The following is a 24,113-nucleotide window of genomic DNA, read 5'->3' on the forward strand; positions in this document are numbered from 1 at the left end:
CCGAAAACACATCATCAACAATGTCTAATACAGGAGGTATTGCCAAAGGCCTATGCTGAGGAAGAAGAAGGAAATCCCTAAGCCTCTTTTTTGATTCTGAGAAGTCCTGACTCTCCCAGTGAAAATGTTCCCTTAAAGTATGCAAAGTTTCTCCAAAAGAGTAATATTCAGGAGGAGATGCAGATGGGATGGATTCTTCTGCATCAGAATCCTCATAGGGTGGAATAGAAAATTCCTGATCAGAAGAGGAATCAGAAGAAATGGAAACCTGATCTGACGATTCATATCAGTGCCTTGCCTAGGCCTCTTAGCAGGGGGGATTGGGAACCTCTGATCAAGGTAATTAAGTCCTCAGCCATTTTGATCATCTGTTTTTAAGGCATAGGGGCCTGAGCACGTGGCTCATGCATCAGTTTTTTAGACAAAGAAGTTGTTTTTGGTCTTGCTTTTGAGGCTGGTGTCGGTTTAATATAAAAATGTTGAGGCCTGAAAACACCCTCAGAAGCCGGTGCCTACTCAGCGGCTCCAGACCCATCCAAGGGAGAGACATCCACAGGTTCAATACTCTGAGAATCTCGCGGCATACTGGACTCCAAATGGGTCTCGGTAGAGGCCTGCAACTCAAAAGTAGCGAGTATCAGGGGCTGCGAAAGCGCCTCACTGAATACCGGCGAACCGGTGACTGGCTTAGGAGAAGCTTTGTCATCGGTTTGGGACCTCGACGGTCTGTCTCTGTCTTTTTCTTTGCGCTTTTTGTGAACTCTGATAGTCGGATTGCTAACCCATGACATTTCAGGATAATTAAATCTTGATCCAAAATATTTAGAAGCAAAAATATACTGACGCTTAATAGTGCGTTGGTTAAATCTAGTACAAAACCGACAGCAAGGTACGTTACGATCTGGGCCTAGGCAAGGAATACAGTACAAATGAAAATCCTTATGAGGCATTTGCTTCCCACAAGTAATGCAATTATTAACTTTTACTGACATCAGTAAGGAGCAAGAAAAAGTTTCCCCAATGGGGTACTTAGCTTTAGTTTGAAGACTTTGGTTCTGAAACTCGAATGTGAAAATTTCAGGAGTCGGCCGACCGGCACTTGTGAACTGCTTCTGCTTCGGGCACCGCGCGGTAAGAAAGACTGAATAAAATGGTGTTGGCTGCATGTTTTATACCCCTGACGTCATGGAAGAGGAGACAGCAACCGACGCAGGACCCAAGACTTTGTTATTCAGGCCAACTGAGGGCAACCTGCCAGCAGATTACCCAAATGTAATGACTGCAACAGTGAAACACGAAGAACATCAGAAGATTAGTAAAGTAGATTGGCAATGGAACCTGCAGGGAAAAAAACAATGTCTACAGAAAAAGAAAAAAAAAAACGAATTGGCGGCAGTAGAAAATATCAACTATGCTAATGCTACAGAAAATATCAAATTCTAGCTAGAAAAGATATGTATATAAATATATAATTACTTTTTTTAAAAAACAGGGAGGACAAAGATAATGTAACAAGTTAATATAAAAGAAATTGCCCAAAGATAAGGACTAACAAGAAGCACTAAACCTATGAGAGGAAAATCGCAGCCCTCAAAAACATGACCTTGTAGGATCAGACGGCAAATGAGATCTGAGGTATTTAGAGGAAGAGAGGGATTACGAGTAGGGGAGGAGTCAGAGCCCTGGATCCACAACTTGTAAAGGCACCAAGCTCAGATCCAGTCTGATCCGATAACACAAAGATTGAATCAGACTAAAAAAGATAAAATTCGATCTATGACTATTAGTGAACTTTAAAATGTCTGTCTTTTCTTTTTGGTTAACAATGAATTAGTTAACTTCTGCCTCATAACAAACTCCCTTTCTTGATGCTCTTCCTCACATGAAACAAATTTTGCCTAACTAAACTCAGAAGCAGGCACATTTACCACATATACTGCTTAAAGAACATATTACCGTTAACATATTAGCATACCACAATTGTTGAATGTAAATAAAAAGTACATCTTACTTCGTGCTCTTTTCAGGGGTTTTTGTGCTTCGTTTTTTCATACTACAGCTTGTGCTTTTGGTGTTTCTAACGTGCTTTAACATCCACGCTCGGAGATTAGCTAGACAGTTGTATTCAGACATGACAATACGAGGCCAAGGATTACAGTCAGCATTATCAAGTACTGCAATGGCTACAGCCCTACCAACCTACAAGAAAGCAAAAGGAAAGTAAAAAGGTAATATCAGACTACTATGGTAGACTATCATCATCTAAACCTACAACAAAGAATTCTGTTTTTCCTTGTGGAAATGTCTTGTTGAAATAAATGTCCATTTTACAGCATAAATTAAATAAACAACTGACCTGCAGAATATTAATTATAAGCAGTAAAAAGTACAGTTTTGTACCTACCATAAATGTAGATGTTCGAAGATCCACATTGCTGCAGTCTTTACACTTGGGTAGTCCGCTGTCCTCGGTCGGCCCGAATATCAAAGTATAAGGCTGACGTCGGTCAAGGCGCATTTGACTGACATCAGGACGTCAGGGTATAAATGCGCATGACCGACGTCATATCCTCAGTCTTTTCTTGCCCCAGATGTCAGAAGACCCTAAAAAGAAAGGTCAAAACCAAAAGACAGCAAACAACCAACCAACCACCCTTGCACTAATAATATGTACAATATATATACAATATACACCATATTGACAAACCAACCCACATAACCGCCTCTAACTACAGAGGGGAAAGAGGGAGGGAAAATTGGACTGCAGCAATGTGGATCTTCGAACATCTACATTTATGGTAGGTACAAAACTTTACTATGTTCTTCATCTCACATTGCTGCAGTCCTTACACTTGGGTAGAATCCCAAAGCAGAGGAAAGGGAGGATGGCAAAACTATAAAGAAGCAGGAGCTGCCAAAATGCCCTGCAAAATAGCAGTGGCAAAACCAGCCCTAGATTTAGAGTAAAGTGGAAGGTGATAATGCCTAGAGAAAGTATGCACTGAACTCCAAGTAGCTGCCTCCAAAATATCTTTAGTTGCCACCCCCCTTAAAAAAGCTGTCGAAGTGGCAGTAGCCCTAGTGGAATGAGGCCTAATCCCAGCTGGAATCTCCTTGCCATGATGGGAATAACAGAAAGCAATGCAAAACCCAATCCACTTAGAAATAGTTTGTTTTGACACAGGCTTGCCCTGAGAACTCAAAGCAAAAGAAACAAATAACTGCTGAGACTGCCTGAACCCTTTAGTTCTGTCCAAATAATATCGCAACTGCCTGTGCACATCTAAAGTGTGCAAAATCTTTTCCCCTTTATTTTGGGGACTTGCATAAAAAGTAGGCAAATGAATAGTTTGGTTTAAAGCCACACTAGAAACCACTTTAGGCATAAAGGAAGGATTAGTACGTAAGATACCCTATCCTTATGGAAAATTAAGAAAGGCTCAACTGCCATAAGGGCCTGCAATTCAGAAACCCTTCTTGCAGAGGTAATGGCTAACAAAAAAGCAGTCTTCCATGATAAATATTTCAACTCGGTAGTAGCTGCAGGCTCAAAAGGTTGTAGAGTGAGTTTCTCCAACACAAAATTGAGATCCCAAGCAGGAGTAGGAGCTCTACGTGGGGGTCTTATATTCTTTGCCCCTCTAAGAAATTGCTTGAACAAAGGATGAGAAAACAATGGTGGGTCACAATCATAGTGAGCGAAATTGCTGCAGCATGAACCTTAATAGAAGAGAAGGACAAACCTTTGTCCAGTAACTCAGTAAGATATTGAAGAGCCACACTTAAATTAGGCTCAGAAACATCAAAATCCTTTGCTGCACTCCAAAATAAAAATCTCTTCCATTTATCTGCGTACACTTTCCTTGTACTAGGCCTTCTAGCTTCCAAAATAACATTCAAAACTTGCTGTGGAAGTTGAGACCCATTATGGTTCAAAACAGAATATGCCAGGCTGTTAGGTGAAGAGAGTGAAGCTTGACATTGAGCAAATGACTGTCCTCCTGAGACAACAGGTGTGGAATCGAAGGCAAAGGCCATGGAGGCTCCCGTACCAGACTTCTCAGTAATGGGTACCAATGCTGTCGAGGCCAATCTGGAGCTATCAAAATCATCCTTGGCTTGTCCTGTCTGGCCTTTAGTAGTACCTTTGGGAGGAGAGGCAGAGGTGGAAAGGCATACACATGAAGATTGCTCCAATTGAAAGAAAGAGCATCCACTTTCCAAGCTGTGGGATGAAACCTTTACAGCTGGTGGTTTAGTGGAGAAGCGAACAGATCTATGTCTGGAGTTCCCCATGACACTGTCAATTTTTGAAATACATGAGGATCCAATTTCCACTCGTGGGGATCCATAATTTGTCTGCTCAACACATCTGCTAAGGAGTTCTGTGCTCCCGGCAGAAACCTTGCCTGAAGATTTAGCTGTAAACTGAGAGCAGTCTCCCACAAAATCATTGCTTGCCTGCATAGAGGATAAGAATGTGTTCCCCCTTGCTTGTTGATGTACCACATGACAGTTGTGTTGTCTGTTAGAATCAACACCTGCCCTGGAAGAAGTAAATCCTTGAAAGCTATCAATGCAAACTGGACTGCTAACATCTCCTTCAAGTTGATATGTAGATGTTGTAGTCTGGCAGGCCACTTGTCTTGTATCCACTTTCCATTCAGATGAGCTCCCCAAGCTTTGTCTGAGGCATCTGTCGTTAGAATCTGACTCGCCTCTGGCCGGGTCACAGAGAGTCCCTTGTTTAGGTGACATTCCTGAGCCCACCACAACAATTCTTTTTGAATGCAAGGTATTATTTGAATGACAGTGTCCAGATCCTGGCAGTGCTGTGTCCATACATTTTTGAGATACCATTGTAGCTTCCTCATATGCAGTTTGGCATTGGGAAGCACCAAAATACAAGATGCCATGAACCCCAAGGCTTGAAGGACTGTCCTTGCAGTCAGCCTGGACTGATGAGACAATTGATGAAAGTAAAGGGAAAGATTCTTTTGTTTGTCCGGGGTCAAAAAGGCCATCTGAGATGCTGTATTCAGTCTTACACCCAGAAAGCACATGTCCTGAGAGGGTACTAGACTGGACTTTATTTCGTTCACAGAATACCCCAGGCATCTTAGCACTGCTATCACATATTCCAAATGATGAAGAAGCTCGTCCCTTCCTTGAGCCAGAATCAGGCAATCGTCCAAATAAGGATAGATCTGTATTCCTTTTAGCCTGAGGAAAGCTATCACTGGAGCCAGAACTTTCGTGAACACTCTGGGCACAGTAGATAAGCCAAAGGGCAATGCAGAGAACTGATAATGAGAAATCCCAGCCCGAAAACGCAGATACTTCCTGCAACTCAGTCTGATAGGAACATGAAGGTAAGCCTCCTTGAGATCCAAAGTTACCATCCAATGATCTTTGCCCAGCAGAGGTAAAAGCTGTTGTAACGTCAACATTTTGAACTTGGGAATGTCCAGATAAGTGTTGAGGATAGATAAATCCAAAATTGGTCTCCACATGTTCCCTTTCTTTGGTACTAGGAACAGGCGAGAATAAAATCCTAGGCCCACTTCTGGCATAGGGACCGGTTGTATGGCCCCTATTTGAAGTAACAGAGAAATTTGTTTGTGAGCCTCTATTCTTTGCTGAGGAGGAACGTCTGGCATGCCTTTGAAAGGAGGCAAGGTATGGAAATAAAACCTGTAACCGTGGTGTATGATATCCAATACCCATCTGTCTTGGGTAATTAAACTCCAATTTTCCTTGAAAAGTGCCAACCTTCCTCCCAAAGGTGCTGCCAGACGAGAAGGCTCTGGCAGCTGAAAAGGTAGGTCATTGGGCCTGTTTACGAAAGGACTGACCCCTGCCCTCACCCGAAGACTGTGCAGGTGAACTCCTGTTCTAGGCCTGAAAGAGCCCTGAGCTCTGCCCCTACCACGTCTAGATCTACCCCTAGACTGGGAATCATAAGAAGGATACGTCCACCCCTTGGTAGGCCAATTTCTACTAAACTTCGGAGGCTGAACCTGCAAAAAATCTTTAACAGTCTGCATAGACTTAGCCTTGTCTTCCATTTTCTTTAAGACTGACTCAACAGGAGAACCAAACAACACATCAGATTGTAAAGGAGCATCTAAAATCCTTGTCTTAACATGGTCAGATAAATTCTGATCTCTCAGCCAGGCGTGCCTGCGAAGAACTGACCCAGTGGCAGCTACCCTAGACGAGGCCTGTACAGCATCAAAACCACATTGCAAAGAATGCTTACCCACCTGTTCAGAAACATGTACTAAATCTTGTAACTCTTTACACTCAATACCTTCTGCCAGAGCATCTACCTTAGACTTCAATTGAGAAAGTAGATAGTTTTGGTATTTCAACATGTGAAACTGGCAATTCAAAGCCCTCATAGCTAGGGTGGAAGAAGTATAAACTTTCTTTCCCCATCTATCCAAAGCCCTGGCCTCTTTATCTGGAGGAACCGGATTTTTGACAACAGAAGCCTTAACACCCTTAGGCCCCTGACTAACAGTTTCTGGGTCTGCCCTAGGACTCTTAAAAAGATACTTATGAGCTTCAGGCACCCTGTAATACCTATCCGGTTTAACAGGAGCAGGAGGCAAAGAATCAGGATTAAGAGAAGCCTCTGCAAACACATCTTCCACAACATCCAGAACAGGAGGTATAGCCAAAGGCCTATGCTGGGGTAAAAACAAAAATTCCCTAAGCCTTTTCCTGGAATGAGAGAAGTCCTGACCTTCCCACTTAAAATGCTCCCTCATGGAATGAAGAGTCTCTGAAAATGAAAAATCCTCAGGAGGAGAAGCAGAAGGAGTAGAATCATCCACATCAGAATCAGAATAAGGAGAATACTCCTGCAAGTGTTCAGCCGAAGACTCTGAAACATCCGAAGCCTGCTCAAAACTCCCTAGCTCAGGTTCCACCCTAGGTCTCTTATCAGGAGGGGGCAAAGAACCTCTAATCAAAGTAATCAAATCTTCTGCCATTTTAAGCATATGCTTCTTGGGCACAGATCCTGAAGAACTAGGGGTGACACCAACTGAAGCTAAACCTGGCCTGCCTCTGGGAGAAGCCTTGGAAACAGAAGGAGAGGGCCTAACCACCCTAGGAAGGGAGGGGAGTATAGTAACCTGAGAAGCCCCTTCAGCCTGACCTGCCTCCTGAGAGGCCACATCCTGCAATAACAAAGTCTCTCCCTGGGACTCCAGAGAAACCACCGGCTCCACAGACACCTCTAAAGGACCAGCGTCCGGTATGGACGGCTCTTCTAGCCTAGGCTTAGCTGCTTTGTCCTTGCGCTTCTTCGAAGAAGCGGGCGTCGGAGCATCCGACGGCATTTTATAATTGCACCGCTTCCCGAAGACTAACCTGGCACAATCTAACCTTCTCTTAATAGTGCGCTTATTGAATCTAGCACAAGAGCGACACCCAACAACGTCGTGCTCAGGCCCTAAACAAGGAATACACAAAGTATGATAATCTCTATGCGGTATCTGTTTCCCACAAGAAATACAGTTATTCACTTTTTCTGACATCCGGTAAACCACTGAGGCAAGAAAAAACTAAAATATTCCCCAACGGGGTACTTAGCCAACTTTGACTCTGTCTGAAACTCCGAATTCGAAAAATTTCAGAACGCCGAACGGCACTTGCAACGCTGCTTCTGCATCGGACCATGCGGCAAAAAAGACTGAGGATATGACGTCGGTCATGCGCATTTATACCCTGACGTCCTGATGTCAGTCAAATGCGCCTTGACCGACGTCAGCCTTATACTTTGATATTCGGGCCGACCGAGGACAGCGGACTACCCAAGTGTAAGGACTGCAGCAATGTGAGATGAAGAATATCTGCATCATGCAATACTAATTACTTAACAACATACCCTTTTTCTTTTAATCATGCTAAATGTTTAAACACTGATTTGACAAACAAGGCTACCAAAATATGGAGTAGTATAACAAAAAAAATTAGGAAAGGTTTGTATGTAAGGTTATTCTGCACTACAGTTGTGGCCACATCATAACATTACACAACTTTAATGGAAACACAAAACAGTTATCTAGTTAATGGATAATCTGTTTACACTACAAAACTTATAAATTTCTTTTTTATTTTTTTTTTATATATTTGTGTCTGCTTTCAGTATGGCAGAGAGGTTTAATTTTACCTCTATCTTCAATACAGCAGAAAAGTTATTCAAATTATTCAGATCATTCATTTCCCCCTTTGTAAAAACGGATCCCAACTTTCAAATCATTACTCTGTCTTCTTCCATTTACTAGCACTTTTTCTTTGGTGAAAAATTTCTGTGAGAAATGCAAATTTACTTCACTTATATTGTGATGAAAACTTAGTAAAAATATTGCCCTTCTGCTACTGTACTTACTTTGATGAAATGCAATCTTTGTGATCGTTTGACTTCCATGAGACTTTGCCTAGGTATTTGAATATTTTTCATATTTTTCAAGTATTTCACCTCTCGAGTGAGTTTTTTTTCTCTGTGCTGGCAAGTGTATGCATTTGTGTGTGTGTGTATATGGGTCCACTTCGGCAGATCGAACTTTTATAAGTTCGAATCTCATACGGCTGAGACCATATGTTCGAACTTGTAAAAGTTCGATCGGACTGACTGGAGATCTCCGTACATTCCAGAACAGGAAGACTTCCCTTTTCCGCAATGTAGTGTAATCTCGGAGTTGGTATATTTAAGTAAGAGGGGAGCAGGGGAGCGTAGCCCCCCTGCTACAGATGTTTAGTTTAGTTTTTTGTTGTTTTTTTACTTTTTTCTTCAGTGTTCGAACTTTTACAAGTTCGAACATATGGTTTTGGCCATATGTGGTTTGAATCTGTAAAAGTTCAATCTACTGAAGTAGCCCTATATATATATATATATATATATATATATATATATATAAAATAAATACACAATATGCACACACATACATTAGACAAGTAACCCATGTTTCAAATGCCAAAATGTCAACTGCAAAAGGTCAATACACAACCTCCTGCACCCCCAACACCCCCTGCTAATTACACATACTACCTCTGAGACTGCACAATCCCCAGGGACAGGAAATATTCCCCAGCTCAGGGATTGTTGCCTTCACACACCTTTCGACCACCTGTCTGTGTCAACTAAATGGTGTCTCTTTCCCGGGTGTCAGCATTCTGTCTTTTTGACAAGATATCTGACACCTATATACACACAGAGAGACACATGCTAGCACATGCATGTGTGTGTGTCTAATTAAAATAAACTGACAGACCAAACTGTTACTAATGTTGAACACAAAATTATTTATTTATTTATTTATTTTATTTTACATTTGTTAACCGGGATAATCCAAATGGACCAGGTCCATTTTCAGTGGAGGCTCGGGAAGAAAAGCTCCGCAATTAGATTAAGTAACAAAAATAGACAAACAGATAATGATAGCACAGAGACATGCATAACAACAATAGTTAGCTTAAACTGTCCCAATAAACTATGAAATAATTACAAGCCTAGACCTTATAATCTTGTGTTATTTCAACAGTAGGAAGATTAGGAAGGAGGCAAAGAGAAATATGAAATACAGTCACCTTTATGTTATACATGGGCAAATCCAGGTTTTCCTGATGTGTGATTTTTTTTTTATTTGTGCGATAGTACAGGAAGAAGTTACAGAAGAGGGGTGGTTATTCCAGTTTTTAGCTATGGTATGAGAGTATAGAGCTTTCCCTGCAGTATTGTTGGCACTAGTTTTGCAGAGGAGAGATTTACTGGTAGAACGAAGTGGACGATTAGTAGAATAGTAGGAAAGTAGTTGTTGTAGAGCTGGAGTTTTGTCAGGGTACTTCAGGATGTTGAAGGCACTGACTAGCTGTTTGTAGGCGAGTAGTTTTATTTTTTTATTTTATTTTTATTTCAGTTTGGTTACCAGGGAAGTCCACTGGGCCAGTGGTGTGCCCATTTTCAGTGGAGGCCCGGGGAGAAAAGCTCCAATAAGCAATATGGTTACAAGGTTACATAATGCAATGGTAAGTACATACATAAATGGATACAAAGGTTACATAATACAGTGGAAAATACATATATGCAATCAGGTATAGGGGATAAATTGGCATTGAAATACAATTTTGACATAGGTAGCACAGTTTGTAGGTATTTACATTCAGGACAGTAGGTTTAGATTGACTGGACAATAAGTATATATGACCTAGTTGATATTTACAATATATACAATACTTGGAGTCAAGAGAGAGAGGATGCTTAGTCTGAGTATGTTAGCTTGGGTTTAATTAGGATAATAGAAAGAGGTAATAGTGCAGAGAAAAGCAGGAGAATGAAGAGCTCAAAGGGGAAATTCTTAAGATAGTTATGTAGGGTGAAAGCAGGAGCATTTACGTTTAGTGGATAGGTAAGAGAAAAGTAGGGTTTTGAAGGATTCAGAGTTAGGAGTAGTCCTGAGTGAAGGAGGGAGAGAGTTCCATTTTTTGCCAACAGTGAAAGAGAGAAGGTGTTGGCCTGCAGGGCGTTTGGGTTTGTGGACAGAGATTAAATTTTGGTGTTCAGATCTCAAAGATCTGGTTGGGATGTAAGGGGGAAGGATGTTTGTTAAGGCTGGGCATTTATCTGGATAGAATATTAATTTGTGGGCAGTGGCTAGCTGGAAATAGTCTAGGAGGTTTGGGAGTTCCAGCCAGTTCAGAGATTGTAGGGTTAAAGCAGTGGTGAGTAGAGGTTTTGGATTTAGTTGCGAATTTGGAGATTTTATTATAGCAAGTTTCGATGTGTTGGAAGAAGATATGTTAGTTAGTAGAGGGGCTCCATATAATAGAGAGGGTAGGAGGTAGGTATTAGCAATAGTTTGCCTTGCGGAGTTGGAGAGAAAGCGGTTATTTCTATAGAGCATGCCTAGCTTTTGATGGGTTTTCTTGATGTTTTGTTGGATGTGGATATCAAATTTAAGGTGTTCGTCTATGGTAATGCCGAGGTGTTTTGCGGAAGGGACCACTTCTATGGCAGAGTTGCTTTGGTTAAGGACTTTGAAAGCATTCTTGTCGAAGGAGAATTTTCTGGAGGGAGGAAACAGAAGAATTTTAGATTTGTTAGAGTTGAGTGAGAGATGGTTTTGGTGCATCCAGTTTTCGGTAGTGGAAAAAGCTGTTTGAGTTTTGGTCAATAGTTCAGGAAGGTTGGAGGTGGCATAGACTAAGGTGGAGTCGTCTGCATATTGGATAAATAGAAGTTATGTTCTTACCATAACGTTCCATGTTAGTTGTCTTCTTCTCGCCTTCTTCTTGCTGGATGGGTTCGGAGCCGACCTCGGCCCGACTGCCACTCTAAAAGCTCGAGAGTTGGTTCCACCGGCTCGAGGCTCCCCTTATATCCCACAATGCTAGGCGTGAGTTACCTCAGATCTCGTTTGTAAGCTAATCCCAGCTTATAATAGTATCAGAATAACTATAAACAAAGTCCACCTCTAAAATCCAGGGAGAAAGAAGGGTGACCTACATCCTGATCCAGGAAATATGCACAACAGCATATGCCTAAGAAAAGAGGTGGTAGAAAGAGAGGTCACAATCACAACTCCTCTAGGTCTGTCCAGGCCAGGGGGAAGGAGGGTGGACGAAGAAGAAGCGAGAAGAAGACAACTAACATGGAACGTTATGGTAAGAACATAACTTCTATATGTTAAGTTGTCTATCTCGCCTTCATTCTTGCTGGATGGGACCGCGCCCCTAGCACCTTGTCCCGGTGGCCTACCAGAACAGACTCCTGAGAACAGTGGAACCAAAGTTAGCTCTATGTCTAGAAGCTAAATCCAACTTATAATGAGAAATGAAAGTGTGAGGAGTAGCCCAAGTAGCCGCTGCACAAATGGTGTCAATAGGCAGTCTGTCTTGGAAGGCTATAGAAGTAGCCAAAGCTCTGGTGGAATGGGCCTTAGGTTTATTAGGCAGCTTTTGGTGTCTAATTTCATAAACAAGGGAAATCAGAGATGTTAGCCATCTAGATAATGATACCTTTGAAACTGAAAGTCCCTTTCTGCCTTCTGCATAGGAGACAAACAGCTGGTCAGATTTTCTGAATTGTTTTGTTCTATCCAAATAGTACCTTAACTGACGATGAACATCTAGCCAGTGTAATTTTTGTTCAGACCTATTGGAATATTCTGGAAAAACACAGGGAGGTCAATGCTTTGATTTAGGTTAGACGTCGAGGCTACCTTGGGCAAAAAGGACGGGTTGGTTCGTAGGATACCCTGTCCTTATGGAACAACAGATAAGGAGGTCGACAGCTGAGTGCATGAAGTTCTGAAATTCTTCTAGCTGAAGTAATAGCTACCAGAAAGAGAGTCTTCCATGATAGCAATTTTAAAGAACAGGAGGCTGCAGGTTCGAAAGGGGAAAGAATCAAAGAAGTAAGAACTAAATTTAGGTCCCAAGGAGGAGGAGGATTTCTTATAGGAGGTCTGAGTAGAAAAACTCCTCTCAAAAGGCTTTACAAAGCTTGTGGGACATTATGGCAGACTCTGAAATACCCACATGAAAGTTAGAAATAGCTGCCAATTGAACTTTAAGAGTAGAAGGAGATGAACCTGCATGGAAGAGTTCAGCTAGAAAATCAAGGACCATTTGGATGGAAGCAGTGAAAGGATCTATGTCCCTTCCTTGAGCCCAATATGTGAAGCGTTTCCACTTACTCAAATAAATCTTTCGAGTGGAAGATTTATGGGAAGCTATCAAAATATCTCGAACAGAGTGAGATAATTGAGGAAGCCTGGCTAAGGTTGGAACTGGAGGAACCAAGCAGTGAGGTTCAGAGAGGGAAGGGAGCGATGAAACTGACCCGACTGATGGATCAAAAGATCTGGAACTAGGTCCAGATGCCAATGTCGCTCCAATAGAAAATGATGTAGAAAGGGGAACCACACCTGTCGAGGCCAGTAAGGAGCAATGAGGATCAACGAGGCCTTCTGAGCGATAGCTTTCTGTATCACTTGAGAGATTAGTGGGAAGGAAGGAAATGCATACAGAAGTCCCCGGGGCCAAACTTTTTACTAGAGCGTCGCTGCTGGGCTGGCCTGGTAAAGGGAATAGTGTGAAATAATCTCTGCACTTGCTGTTTTGGGGAGTAGCAAAAAGGTCGCAGCAAGGCTGACCCCACTTGAGAAAAATTTCTCTCACAACAGAGTCTTTCAGAGACCACTCGTGAGGCATGAGGATAGCTCTGCTCAACTTGTCCGCGATTTGATTGGACTTCCCGGGGATGTGCGTTGCTATCAGAAACCGCTGAGAAGAAATCGCCCATTGCCACAGTCTGAGTGCTTCTCGACACAGGGGGTAGGACCTGGTTCTGCCTTGTTTGTTGATATACCACACTACAGACATGTTGTCTGTCTGGATTGCAATCGGTCCCAAGGGAAGAGAGTCTTGAAGGGCTTGCAACGCTAAAAGCACTGCTCTCATCTCCAGAACATTTATGTGCAAGTGGCATCCGCCTGCTTGCCATTTGCCCTGACCAGTCCTGCCCTGATAATGCCCCTCCACCCGATCAGGGAGGCGTCCGTTGTCAGAGTAGCAACCGGAGGAAGGAACAAAGGGTCTTCCCAATAAGAGCTGAGGGAAGACATCCACCACAGAAGATGATTTCTGCATGCCTGCGTAATCATAATGGTGTGGGACATCGGAAGTTGCTGGTATGACCATTGTGCAAAGAGCATCCATTGAAGGATTCTCATGTGGAATCTGGCTAATGGAAGCAGAGGTATGGCAGCCGCCATAATTCCCAACACTTTCAGAACTAACCTGGCTTTGATTCTGTTGTTGCTGAAGAGGAGTGAGACCAGTTTGTGTATGTCTGTTATTCTCTGATCTGTTAGTCTCGCAGACATGTTGACTGTGTCTAGATTTGCGCCTATAAAGGTAATAGTACGACAAGGCGACAAAACAGACTTTTCGCAATTTATTGAAATGCCTAACTTTTGACAAATGCGAAAGGTGTAATCCCTGGCCATTAGAAGAAGATGCTTGGTGGGAGCTGTGAGGAGCGAGTCGTCCAAATATGGAAACACCTGGAATCCTTGTCGTCTCAGGTGAGAAGCTACCACTGCCATGCATTTGGTAAACACCCGGGGGGAGTGGTGAGACCAAAGGGCAGGGCCCTGAATTGAAAATGACTGGTTCCCAGCCTGAAGCGGAGGAATCTTCTGGAGCGTCTGTTCATTTTTATGTGATAGTACGCATCCTGAAGGTCTATAGAGCACATCCAGTTTCCTTTTCCCAAAAGGGGAAGGATGGACTGCAGCGTGACCATCCGAAATCTTGTTTTCTTGACCGACTTGTTCAAGATACTGAGATCCAAAATTGGTCTCCAGTCCCCTGTTTTCTTTGGAACTAAAAAGAACCTGGAGTAGATTCCGGATCCTTGCTGGTCTGCTGGAACTGGCTGAATTGCTCTTTTTGCAAGCAGCTTTGAAATTTCCAAAGCTGCAAGATCCCTTTGAGCAGGTGGAACATCTGGAAGGGATTTTTTTGATCGGTTTGGAATGCGAACGAAGGGAATGGAATAGCCTTCGGAAATGATGGACTGTACCCACTTGTCTCGAGTTAGGGATAGCCAGGCTTCTGGGTACAGTGACAAACTTCCCCGACTGCCTCCGAAGGTGGACAGTCGGGCAACACCTCAGGGATGCTGAAAAGGCTTATCGGAAAAAGTTTCTCGATTGCCCTGGTTCTGCGGACCCCCCCTGCCTCTAGGGCGGCGTCTACCATTGTTGTTCCCCTCTGCCTCTGGCGGGAACCGACTCTGTCGTCAGGCAAAGTCCCTTGAGATTGTTTACGGAACCACATTTTCCCACTTTTCTGGCCTTTGGGGTAAGGCCTAGAAGGAGTAGAAAAACGGACTCCGACGGCAGAAAGAGTCTTGCCATCAGTCTCGCACCTAGTCAAGGTTTCTTTCACTTGAGGACCAAAGAGAGATGATCCATCGAATGGGGAATTAGTGAAAGACGTTTTAAAGGGGTCCGCAAAATTGCATAGCCGCATCCAGGCATGCCTACGTAAGGCCACACCTGTCCCTGCGGCCCTGCTCACTCCATCAGCCGCATAAGAAAGGAGGCATGGAGGAGTTGGCTATGGAGTTCAGGGTAGCCAGCTGAGTGTTCATCTTATCTTGAAAACCCGCAGCTGTAGGATCCTTCAACATGTCACTCGCTTCTTTGATCAAGTCCCTTTGAAGACGAGTAAAATGGCATAGGTAGTTCAGCGAACGCATTGCAAATGTCGCTGACGAGAACATCCGCTTCGTACCTGTCCATGGACCTAGATTCCTTGTTAGGTGGATGGACAGGCACTGAAGGATCAGCTAGTTCCTTCTTAGTGGCAGCAGCAACCACCATAGCATCCACAGAAACTCCTTTTGTCAAAAACTGTTTATCTGCTGGTGCCGTTATGAATTTTGAGGGTCTCCTGGGAGTGGGGTCCACCGAATCAGGAGCCGTCCATGCCTTTTTTGCTACCACCTGCATGAGGGGGTCAAAGGGGAGACACCCAGGAGGTGGAAGGACGAGAGCCAAACGCCTCAAGGTACACAGATTCATCCTCCGAAGGGTTGAGGGCTGGCCAATTTCCCCTCTGCTTAAGGATTTCCAGAATGTCTGCAAAGGAGACATCTTCAGAAGGGGAACGGGGGGAACCCTCGGAATCCTCTAAATCTGTGTCAGAGGTGACGGACTCAGGTGAGTCTATGTGTTTCCTCTTACACTTTCTCTTCCGAGGGGGCTCTTCTGCCAAAACAGGAGAGGCCTCGAAAGAGGATGAGATCCCCACGGGGAATTCCTGAGGAGCTGGCTCTCTGCGGTCCGGGATGAGGGAGTGAGTCGACTTGACCTGAGGCACCGAAGAGGGGGGGGGCGGACGGAGCCGACTGTGGGGTAGAACCAGGTTCTAACACACTCCGCATGACCTCGAACGCACCCCTGTCAGGCAGAGCCAGAGGTCCCCGCTCCGAAAAGCTAAAAACCTCCCTCGGCACCGACAGTGATGGCTCCGAGGTCGATGTCGGAGCCGAACTTACCAGCGCCAAAGCCCCGAGAGGAAGAGCGGGGTCGGACAATGGTCCGATGCCACTCACCCCCTCGGAGCCGACGATGGAAGTCCGGCGCCGAGATTCTTCCAAGGAAGAAATCAGAGCCGACGATGGAGCTGAAGACAATTGTGTCGGCTCCGACGCTACCACAGTCTCGGTTCAACGACCCGGCTCCGAGCTCAACGGAGTCGGAGGAGGAACATATTGATGGACAGGGGCAGGCATCGACTGATGAGTCGGGCTCTGAAGCATTTGGGCCAGTGCCTCGGACTTAAGAAGTCGACTCACTACCCTCTGAAGGTCATGATCCGACAGCCTCGATGACCTAGAGGAGTGAGATTTATGGCTCCGTTCAGACAGCAGAGGAGATGCTGGAGCCGAATGAACGGAGCCAAGGTATGGTGACCTAGATCTCTTCCTAGATGTCGGCTCCGAAGGTCTGGTCGGAGCCGACAAGGGAATTTCTAATACCTCGGCTCCAGCCGGAGCCAAGGGAACCACAGAAACTGTAGACTGAGACTCATCGGCTCCAGCCGGAGCCGATGTAGACGGAGGTTTAGTAGCCTTAGGTCTCGGCTCAGTAGCTGGAGCCGAGGACCTAGAAGCCTTGGAGGGCTTCGCAGAGACAGAAAGGGAATCCTCAGGCTTGAGTAAACCTCTTAGGATCAATTTGTTCTTTCTTTCCTGCAGGACCCTGGGACTGAAGCCGTGGCATACAGCACAGGAGTCCTGCAGGTGCAAAGGTCCCAGGCAGTAGACACAAGAAGTGTGACCGTCTGTCAGAGACATTTTCTGACAGCACGCATCACACTTCTTGAAGCCTGAGACCTTTGTGTCTTTAGACATCTTAGAAAAAAAGTGTAATCACACACACCCAGTCAAACACACTGATTACACCCTATCTTATTTTTAAACTCAAAAAATAAAACAACTATCAAAGGTTTTAATTTAAGAGAAACAACACACACACACCACTAGGAATGGAAGAAGAAGGCCTGAAGGTCCGAGGGAAGAACTTATAAGTTCTTGTGGGGAAGAAACGGATTTTAGAGAAAAAAGGGAGAGAATTCCACTAAACTAAGGGAAACAAGAGTTAAAATTAAAAATAAAGGGGTTTAAGTATACTAACTTTACTGAAAGTTTACTCACCAAGAAGCCGGTAGAAAACCAACACCTCGATCGCTGTAGCGGCAAACGAGATCTGGGGTAACTCACGCCTAGCATTGTGGGATATAAGGGGAGCCTCGAGCCGGTGGAACCAACTCTCGAGCTTTTAGAGTGGCCGAGTCGGAGCCGAGGTCGGCTCCGAACCCATCCAGCAAGAATGAAGGCGAGATAGACAACTTAACATCTGTTGTATCAGGGATGATTGAGTGAAGGTTGTTAATGAAAATGTTGAAAAGCATGGGTCCGAGGATGGACCCCTGGGGAACACCGGTGGGTGTTGGCAAGAAAGAGGAGGTAGAGTTCTTCCATCTGACAGCTTGAGATCTGTCAGATAGGTAGCTGGAGAACCAGGAAAGGGTATCAGTGGAGAGATGAAGGTTGGAGAGATGAAAGAGAAGGTGCTTGTGGGAGATGGTATCAAAGGCTTTGGAAAGGTCTAGCAGTACTGTGGATAATAGAAATCCAAAATCGCGTGCTCAATTTACTGTGTCTAAGAAGGATAGTAAGGTGGTAGAGGTGCTGTGGCCAGGGCGAAAGCCATGCTGGGTGGGAGTTAAGAGGAGATTCTGAGTTTAAAAAGGCATAAGTTGGTGATGGACACATTTTTCAAGTATTTTTGATAATGGTGAGAGTAAGGCAATTGGGCGGAAATTAGAGATATTGTAGTTTTTGCCTCCTTTGTGTAGAGGTAGAATGAAGGCAGATCGCCAATGTTTGGGTACATAAGACTCTTTTAAAGATCTGTTAATTAGGATGCTGATAGGGAGAGCAATACCATCTGCAGCAGTTTTGAGGAAGGAGGAGGGTAAGTTGTCTGGGGCATTTGAGCAAGGCTTTAGTTTTGATAGCAGTCTTTTTATGAAAGTAGTTGGTACAGGTTTGAGTTGGAAATTAAGCGTACAGTTACTAGGGGTGCTGGGAGTAGAGGAGAGAGAGTTGGATGGATTATTAGTTGAGGAAATACTAGCCATTGAATATCCCAAAGTGCTGGTCAGTGATGGGTTCTGAAGGTAGAGTTGTTAGCAAATTTGGCAACTTTGTTATAACATGACTCAATTTTGTCAAGGTCAGTTTTTCTAATGTGGGTCAAGATTGGTGCTGCATACATAAGGGTGGACAGTAGGTGAGTTTGAGCTAAGGTGATTTGTGCTTTGTCTATGAGAAAATTATTGTGTCTATAAAGAGTTCCCATTTTTTATGGATTTGTTGGATGGTCTGAGCAATATGGACATCAAAGAAAAGATTTTTGACTATTTCTACCCCAAGGAGCTTAGTATGGGCCGTAGGAGAAATAACAGTGCCATTTCTAGAGGTGATAGAGAAAGTTAGGGGAGTAGATTTAGATTTGTTAGGGGTGAACAGGAGTAATTTAGTCTTGATGGGTGATGTCAGTGATCCAGGTTTCAATAGAGGTAAAGGATTCTTGGGTCAGCTGCTGTAGGGTGGTCAGAGATGGGGCTGAGCAGATAAGCAATGAGTCATCTGCATATTGTATAAGTGTGGCCTGCTGGGTGGCGGTATGTAGATTGTGATAATAGAAAAAAGTAGAGGGCCCAGGAATGAGCCTTGTGTTACACCTATGGTAGCTGCAAATAGAGGAGATAGTTCACCTTGCCATTGGTCAGACTGCTGTCTGTCTGACAGTTTTTGAACCAGGAGCTGGCAGAGGGGGCAAAGGATAGGGAGGTTAGAGCATCTAATAGTTTTGTGTGTAAGACCATGTCGAAAGCTTTGGAGAGATCTAAAAAAAATAGCAGATACACAATTATTATTGTTTCTATGCTGGTTAACCTGATTAGTAAAAGAGAGAAGAGCAGTAGTTGTGCTGTGGTGTGGGCAGAAGCCATGTTGACTGGTGGGGAGGAGCTTATGTGTGTTCAGGAATTGCATAACTTGAGAGTGAATACATTTCTCAAGAAGCTTAGATAAGGGAGGAAGTATAGCTATTGGACGGTAGTTTGAGAAATCATAAGAATTGGCACCTTTATGTAAAGGTATAATATATGATATCTTCCATAGTTGAGGGACATATGCTTCTTGAATAGATCGGTTGATAAGGACTGAAACTGGGTAAGATAAGGATTCAGCTGCTATTTTTAGGAAGTTAGCAGGTATACTGTCAGCTGCAAGAGTGGTAGGTTTCAAGTTTAGGAGGAGTTTTTTGATTTTAGAGATAGGAATAGGTGAAAGAGTGAAGGAAGGCATGTCATCTGGACATTGACTAGAAGCAGATGATCTATTTTTGGATAGTTGGGTGGATTGAGTTAGTAAAGTGATAATTAAGTTAGGAAGCTATGTCGTTATTATTATTATTGGGGAAGGTGGGGGTAGGAGTGGTCGTTTTTCCTGGTTTTAATAGAGAATTAATAGCATGCCAAATTTTTTGGGGTCTTTTGAATGTCTGTTTTGGAGACCAAGGATGTAGTTTTATTTATCAAATTTGGTTAGTTTTTTAGCCAGATTCCTAAGCTGTTTGTAGTTTTGATTGGCTTGGTTAGCGCTATCCTTTTTCCATTGATTCCAGGCCTTATCTCTAGACTTTAGTAAGACTCGTGTCCCTACTTAGCCATAGAGCATAATTTGCCTTATCCCTAATTTTCCTGATTGGGAAAACTGAATTAAGGACACTAGTGAATATATTGTTAAAGTAGTCCACCACCTGATCTAATCCTAAGGTTCGTAGAGGTTCCCAGTTGCACTGTTTTAATATACTGTTTAGATCCTGTGGGCTTAGTTTGCGGACATCCCTGATTTGTCTACAGATTATAGGTGTATGCTGGTACGTTTCCTTAGGAGGAATGTAGGGTAGTGATCACCAAGTCCATCTGGTAGGCATCCTGTCTGGTAGTTTTGTTTGGAGTTGTTCACTAGTGTCCAATCAATAATGGATTTCTTTTGGGATTTTGTATCTATTCTGGTGGGTTCTTGAATAAGCTGAGTAAATCCAAACAGGTCGATTTGGTTGGTGGGATTGTTAGTGTTACAGGCTAGCCAGTCGGTATTTATGCCACCTAGTAGAACAATCTCTTGTGGAAGATTATGTCTGAACCATTGAAGGATTTCTTCAATTATGGGGGTGTTGTTTCCTGGAGGGATATAGCTACAGAGAAAGTTGTTTTTTTGTGTGTCATTTATAGCTAGAACAGAACCTAAGGTTTCAGCATTTTGAAATTTGGGTAGAGGGGTTTGTAGAGGTTGGAGGTTGAGTGATTTTTTGAAAAGAATTGCTACTCCACCTCCCTTCTTACCTGTTCTGTCTAGCTTTAAGATATCATATCCTGGAGGGAGAATTTCTTCATTTTGGGTGCTAGGTTTTAGCCAGGTCTCTGTTATGGTTAGTACATCAGGGGAGTAGTGGGTTATAAATGCATATAGGTCAGGGAGTTTGTTGGAGATGCTTCTGGTATTGACATTAATGATCAGTAGAGCAGATTTTAGTTTGTTTGAGAGTATGTTATTACATGGTCCTGCGTTTGGGTGTATGTCTCCTGAGATGAAACGTGCTTATAATCAGAATATGTTTAACTGTATGTGCTATATTTGTGAAGGATCTGCGTGGAGTTTTTCTAATGCAAGGATCTGGTAGGTAGGTCTTGTTTGTGTGCAATATAGTACAATCATTAAATAATGTAGAACAGATGGTAAAGTTTATGTGGGCTTTAGTATATGCTATAGTATTTGTTGTATGATAGAACGTGTTATCTAGTGGTATGTTGGTATGTATGGATGTGATGTATGCTAAGGTAGTGAGAGCTAACAAGAGAAGTGATAGTAGAACTTGCATTTTAGGGTGGAAGTTGCGTTTAGGTAAAGGCAGTGTTCTGATCCAGCTATAGGGGGAAGTGAGGGGGTGTAGCTTTTTTGCTGCTATTACCTGTTTGTATGACTGCTACTGTTTTCAGGATATTTTATGCAGTAGTTTGATTGTGTTGTTAAATATTTATAAATATGCTAAGGTACTAATAAAAAGGAGCTGTGATCAGTGTAACATTATGCAAGCAAATAATTAGTCGAGCAGTTTAAGTATAACTATACACAAGAAATAAAAACATTTCCCACAAGAAAAACACTTGGGACTAGCCCCAAAATAGGAAACACAACCCACATGAGATACGTGGAAGGGGCGTGTCCTCAAATTCAAAATGACTAACGGCCAAACCCAGCTAACAATTTGCCACGCATTTCAGAATGTGGACTAAAGAAAAACATTTTTAGAAGATCAAAAATATAATTTAATAACAGAAAATGTCCTATTTCAGTACATACCAGTGCATAAGTCAGTTTATATCACAAAAAAGCGAAAGGTAATATACTTTTGCATCAATACGCTGTATGTTAGTGCGAGCACTGCTTTAAACAGTTCATTCTTTCAACAGTCTATCTCTTGGTTTCGTTGCCTTTGATTTGGGCTTTGCTGCCTTAATCGGTTTCTTTGCTGTACCTACTGCCTTGTTTGGCTTCTTAACCTTTTTCTGTTTGGCAATGGACTTAGGCTTTTTCATCTTTGCGGGTGCTTTAGCCTTAGACTTTTTCTAGATCTTCTTTTTGGGTTTGGCACCGGATTTCATTGCGGGCTTGGAGGTACTTTTTTTTTCTTTTCAGGCTTCCCTTCCCAGCTTGTAAATAAATAGTCCAGAAATCAGCGGACTCATGGGAGAACAACAGTCTGATCCTTTGTGCACAGCGTTGCCTTCCCTACTGTGAAGGCCTACTCTATGTCTTTTCTTAAGAACTAGCCCTCTTGACACCTGTCCCTACCCTGCAGGCTGATATCCTCAGAAATGGACAACTGCACAAAGGACAACCCCCAGCCCTCCACTGAACAACGTATGGATTCAAATGCAAAATCCAAACAGCTGTACCCTGCAGAGAATAAGTACCTTGTCTTTACCCATGCATGCTGCCGACTGCAGGACCCGATCCTGAAACCATGAACAACTGTCTGTAAGGAGGGTTATTTTCTTTCTTTGTTTTGAGGGAAGGGCATATATCAAAGCTGTTTTATATTAGTTGCCATAGATCCTCCCCTACAGAATCTATTTTAGCCTACAACATCAGCATCAAAAACTCTTCCTGTCCCCAGAAAGATAAAAGATAATTGCAGCTTAGCTTTCTGAACTGTCTACGATTCCAAAAATCACAGATGAATCTTGTTTATAAAATGATCTGACGGTATAATTTCCTTGAATCAGTACTACCCTACACTCCACATCCCGTTTTAAAGCATCCACTAACCCAGCGGCCAGGGTTAATGATGTATTCTGCGGGGTAATCAGTGTCGGAGACACATTAAGATAAATAACCTGCTGTTCACTCTACAAAGCCGGCATCATATTTAAACCATACCGCATTTAAGCAGCTATAAGTGATTACCAGATTTGAAGATAACAATTAAATGTTTGTAAATCCGTGGCTGTTCTTGGCATCACCTGTTGCCATGGAAAACAAGGCCTGATTATGTTTGGCTTTTGGAAGCAATCGGTAAGCACTAGATTTCTTTTCTACCAGGAAATTGTGTTGTGTTTGTGAAGGAAGGCCTTCTCATCTTCTGAGATTACTTTTCTTGGTAAAACATCATGCTGTCTAGTTCCGTCACATTGTTTTATCTTTGATTGCCGCAGCTCACTCCATTGTCCATTATAATTTGGTCACCAGGTAAAAATAACAATGCAAATGATGACACATTATTACCTATGCACCAAGCAATAACTTCCACATGCAAATTTTAAATACCAAAAAAAAAAACCTAATAAATTATATATACTAATTCTGAGACAATACAGGGAAAAGGGCATATTCCTCAACCCAAGAACTGACCAGTCTCACAAATCTGTCGACTAAATTGTGTGACAAAGTAGATTCAACCAAATGTACTGCTCCTATCTATATGTCTACGTCAAATGTTCAAAATCCCATATTATCGAATTGGAAATAACCAAGATGACTTTCCAAAAACTGCATAGGAGTGAAAATTTAAAAGAATGAATGGCACATAACTGAAAACTGCAGCTAAATGTGAATTACCATTTTAAATAGATCGCCGACATCATGCCCACCGCCCAACAGTCTGAGACCATAATTTATTTTGTCTTACGTTTTTGCAGGGGGGCTGCAGCCCCCACACCCCCTGCATATTAAATATACCAACTCCAAGATTGCCCTATATTGAAGAAAAGAGTAAACATGCACAGCCCGCCCACATCTGCGCGAGAACTGCCCATTGGGGTATGCATGTACAGCATCACCATTCTGTTTTTATAGTGGTATTGCTTACGAAAAGAAAGTAAGCTCTGTCCCATCAGTGAACTTACATTGACTGTAGCAATTCTTAGTTCATATCTGGCAAGCTGACTGGTTTTATGTCCAGCTTTTGCTCAACAGAGCTATCCTAGGTAACCTAGGATGGACAAATGGCACAGGCCAGTTAGTAGCTTATTGACCAAGGTTGCTGGGCTTTATGGCAGGCACACACTGGCCAATAGGGGCACATATACCCCTCCCACCATTAGCATCAGTCCTTGGTATAGGTTGGAGTAAGGCCAGGTCCTCAACCCGCTTATCACTGGCAAATACCCCATGCCCATTTGGTGAAATTAATCAACACAAACAAATTACCTAGAGCTATATTTCACACTGTTGAATGGCTAGCCCCGTAACGGTGTACAGTCTGTGATCCGTGTTCTCCTAACTTGAGAATACTGCGCACCACAGTAGATGTTCAAAGTGGGGGGGGTCTACACAACTGTTCACCCTACAGGGTACCGTGTAGAGTCTGTGCTGCTATCCACAGCTCAATTCATAGGTGAGTTTGAGATGGAAACACTCAGCATGTTTTTCAGCAGTAGGAAGA

General features: G+C 43.1%; 1 protein-coding gene across 2 annotated transcripts in view; it reads right to left on the reverse strand.

Moving 5' to 3' along the window:
* The window catches only part of AGBL5 (AGBL carboxypeptidase 5), a 2,459,386-nt gene that overhangs the window by 982,234 nt on the left and 1,453,039 nt on the right, over window positions 1-24,113 (reverse strand). For both annotated transcript variants that reach the window (XM_044062862.1, XM_044062863.1), the window contains exon 10: window positions 2,012-2,199. In XM_044062862.1, the coding sequence (XP_043918797.1) occupies window positions 2,012-2,199 (188 nt within the window). The remainder of the gene's footprint in view (window positions 1-2,011; window positions 2,200-24,113) is intronic.

Source organism: Protopterus annectens, chromosome 2.part1 (genome assembly GCF_019279795.1).
Source record: "Protopterus annectens isolate FY-2018-M chromosome 2.part1, PAN1.0, whole genome shotgun sequence".
Classification (NCBI taxonomy): Eukaryota; Metazoa; Chordata; order Ceratodontiformes; family Protopteridae; genus Protopterus; species Protopterus annectens.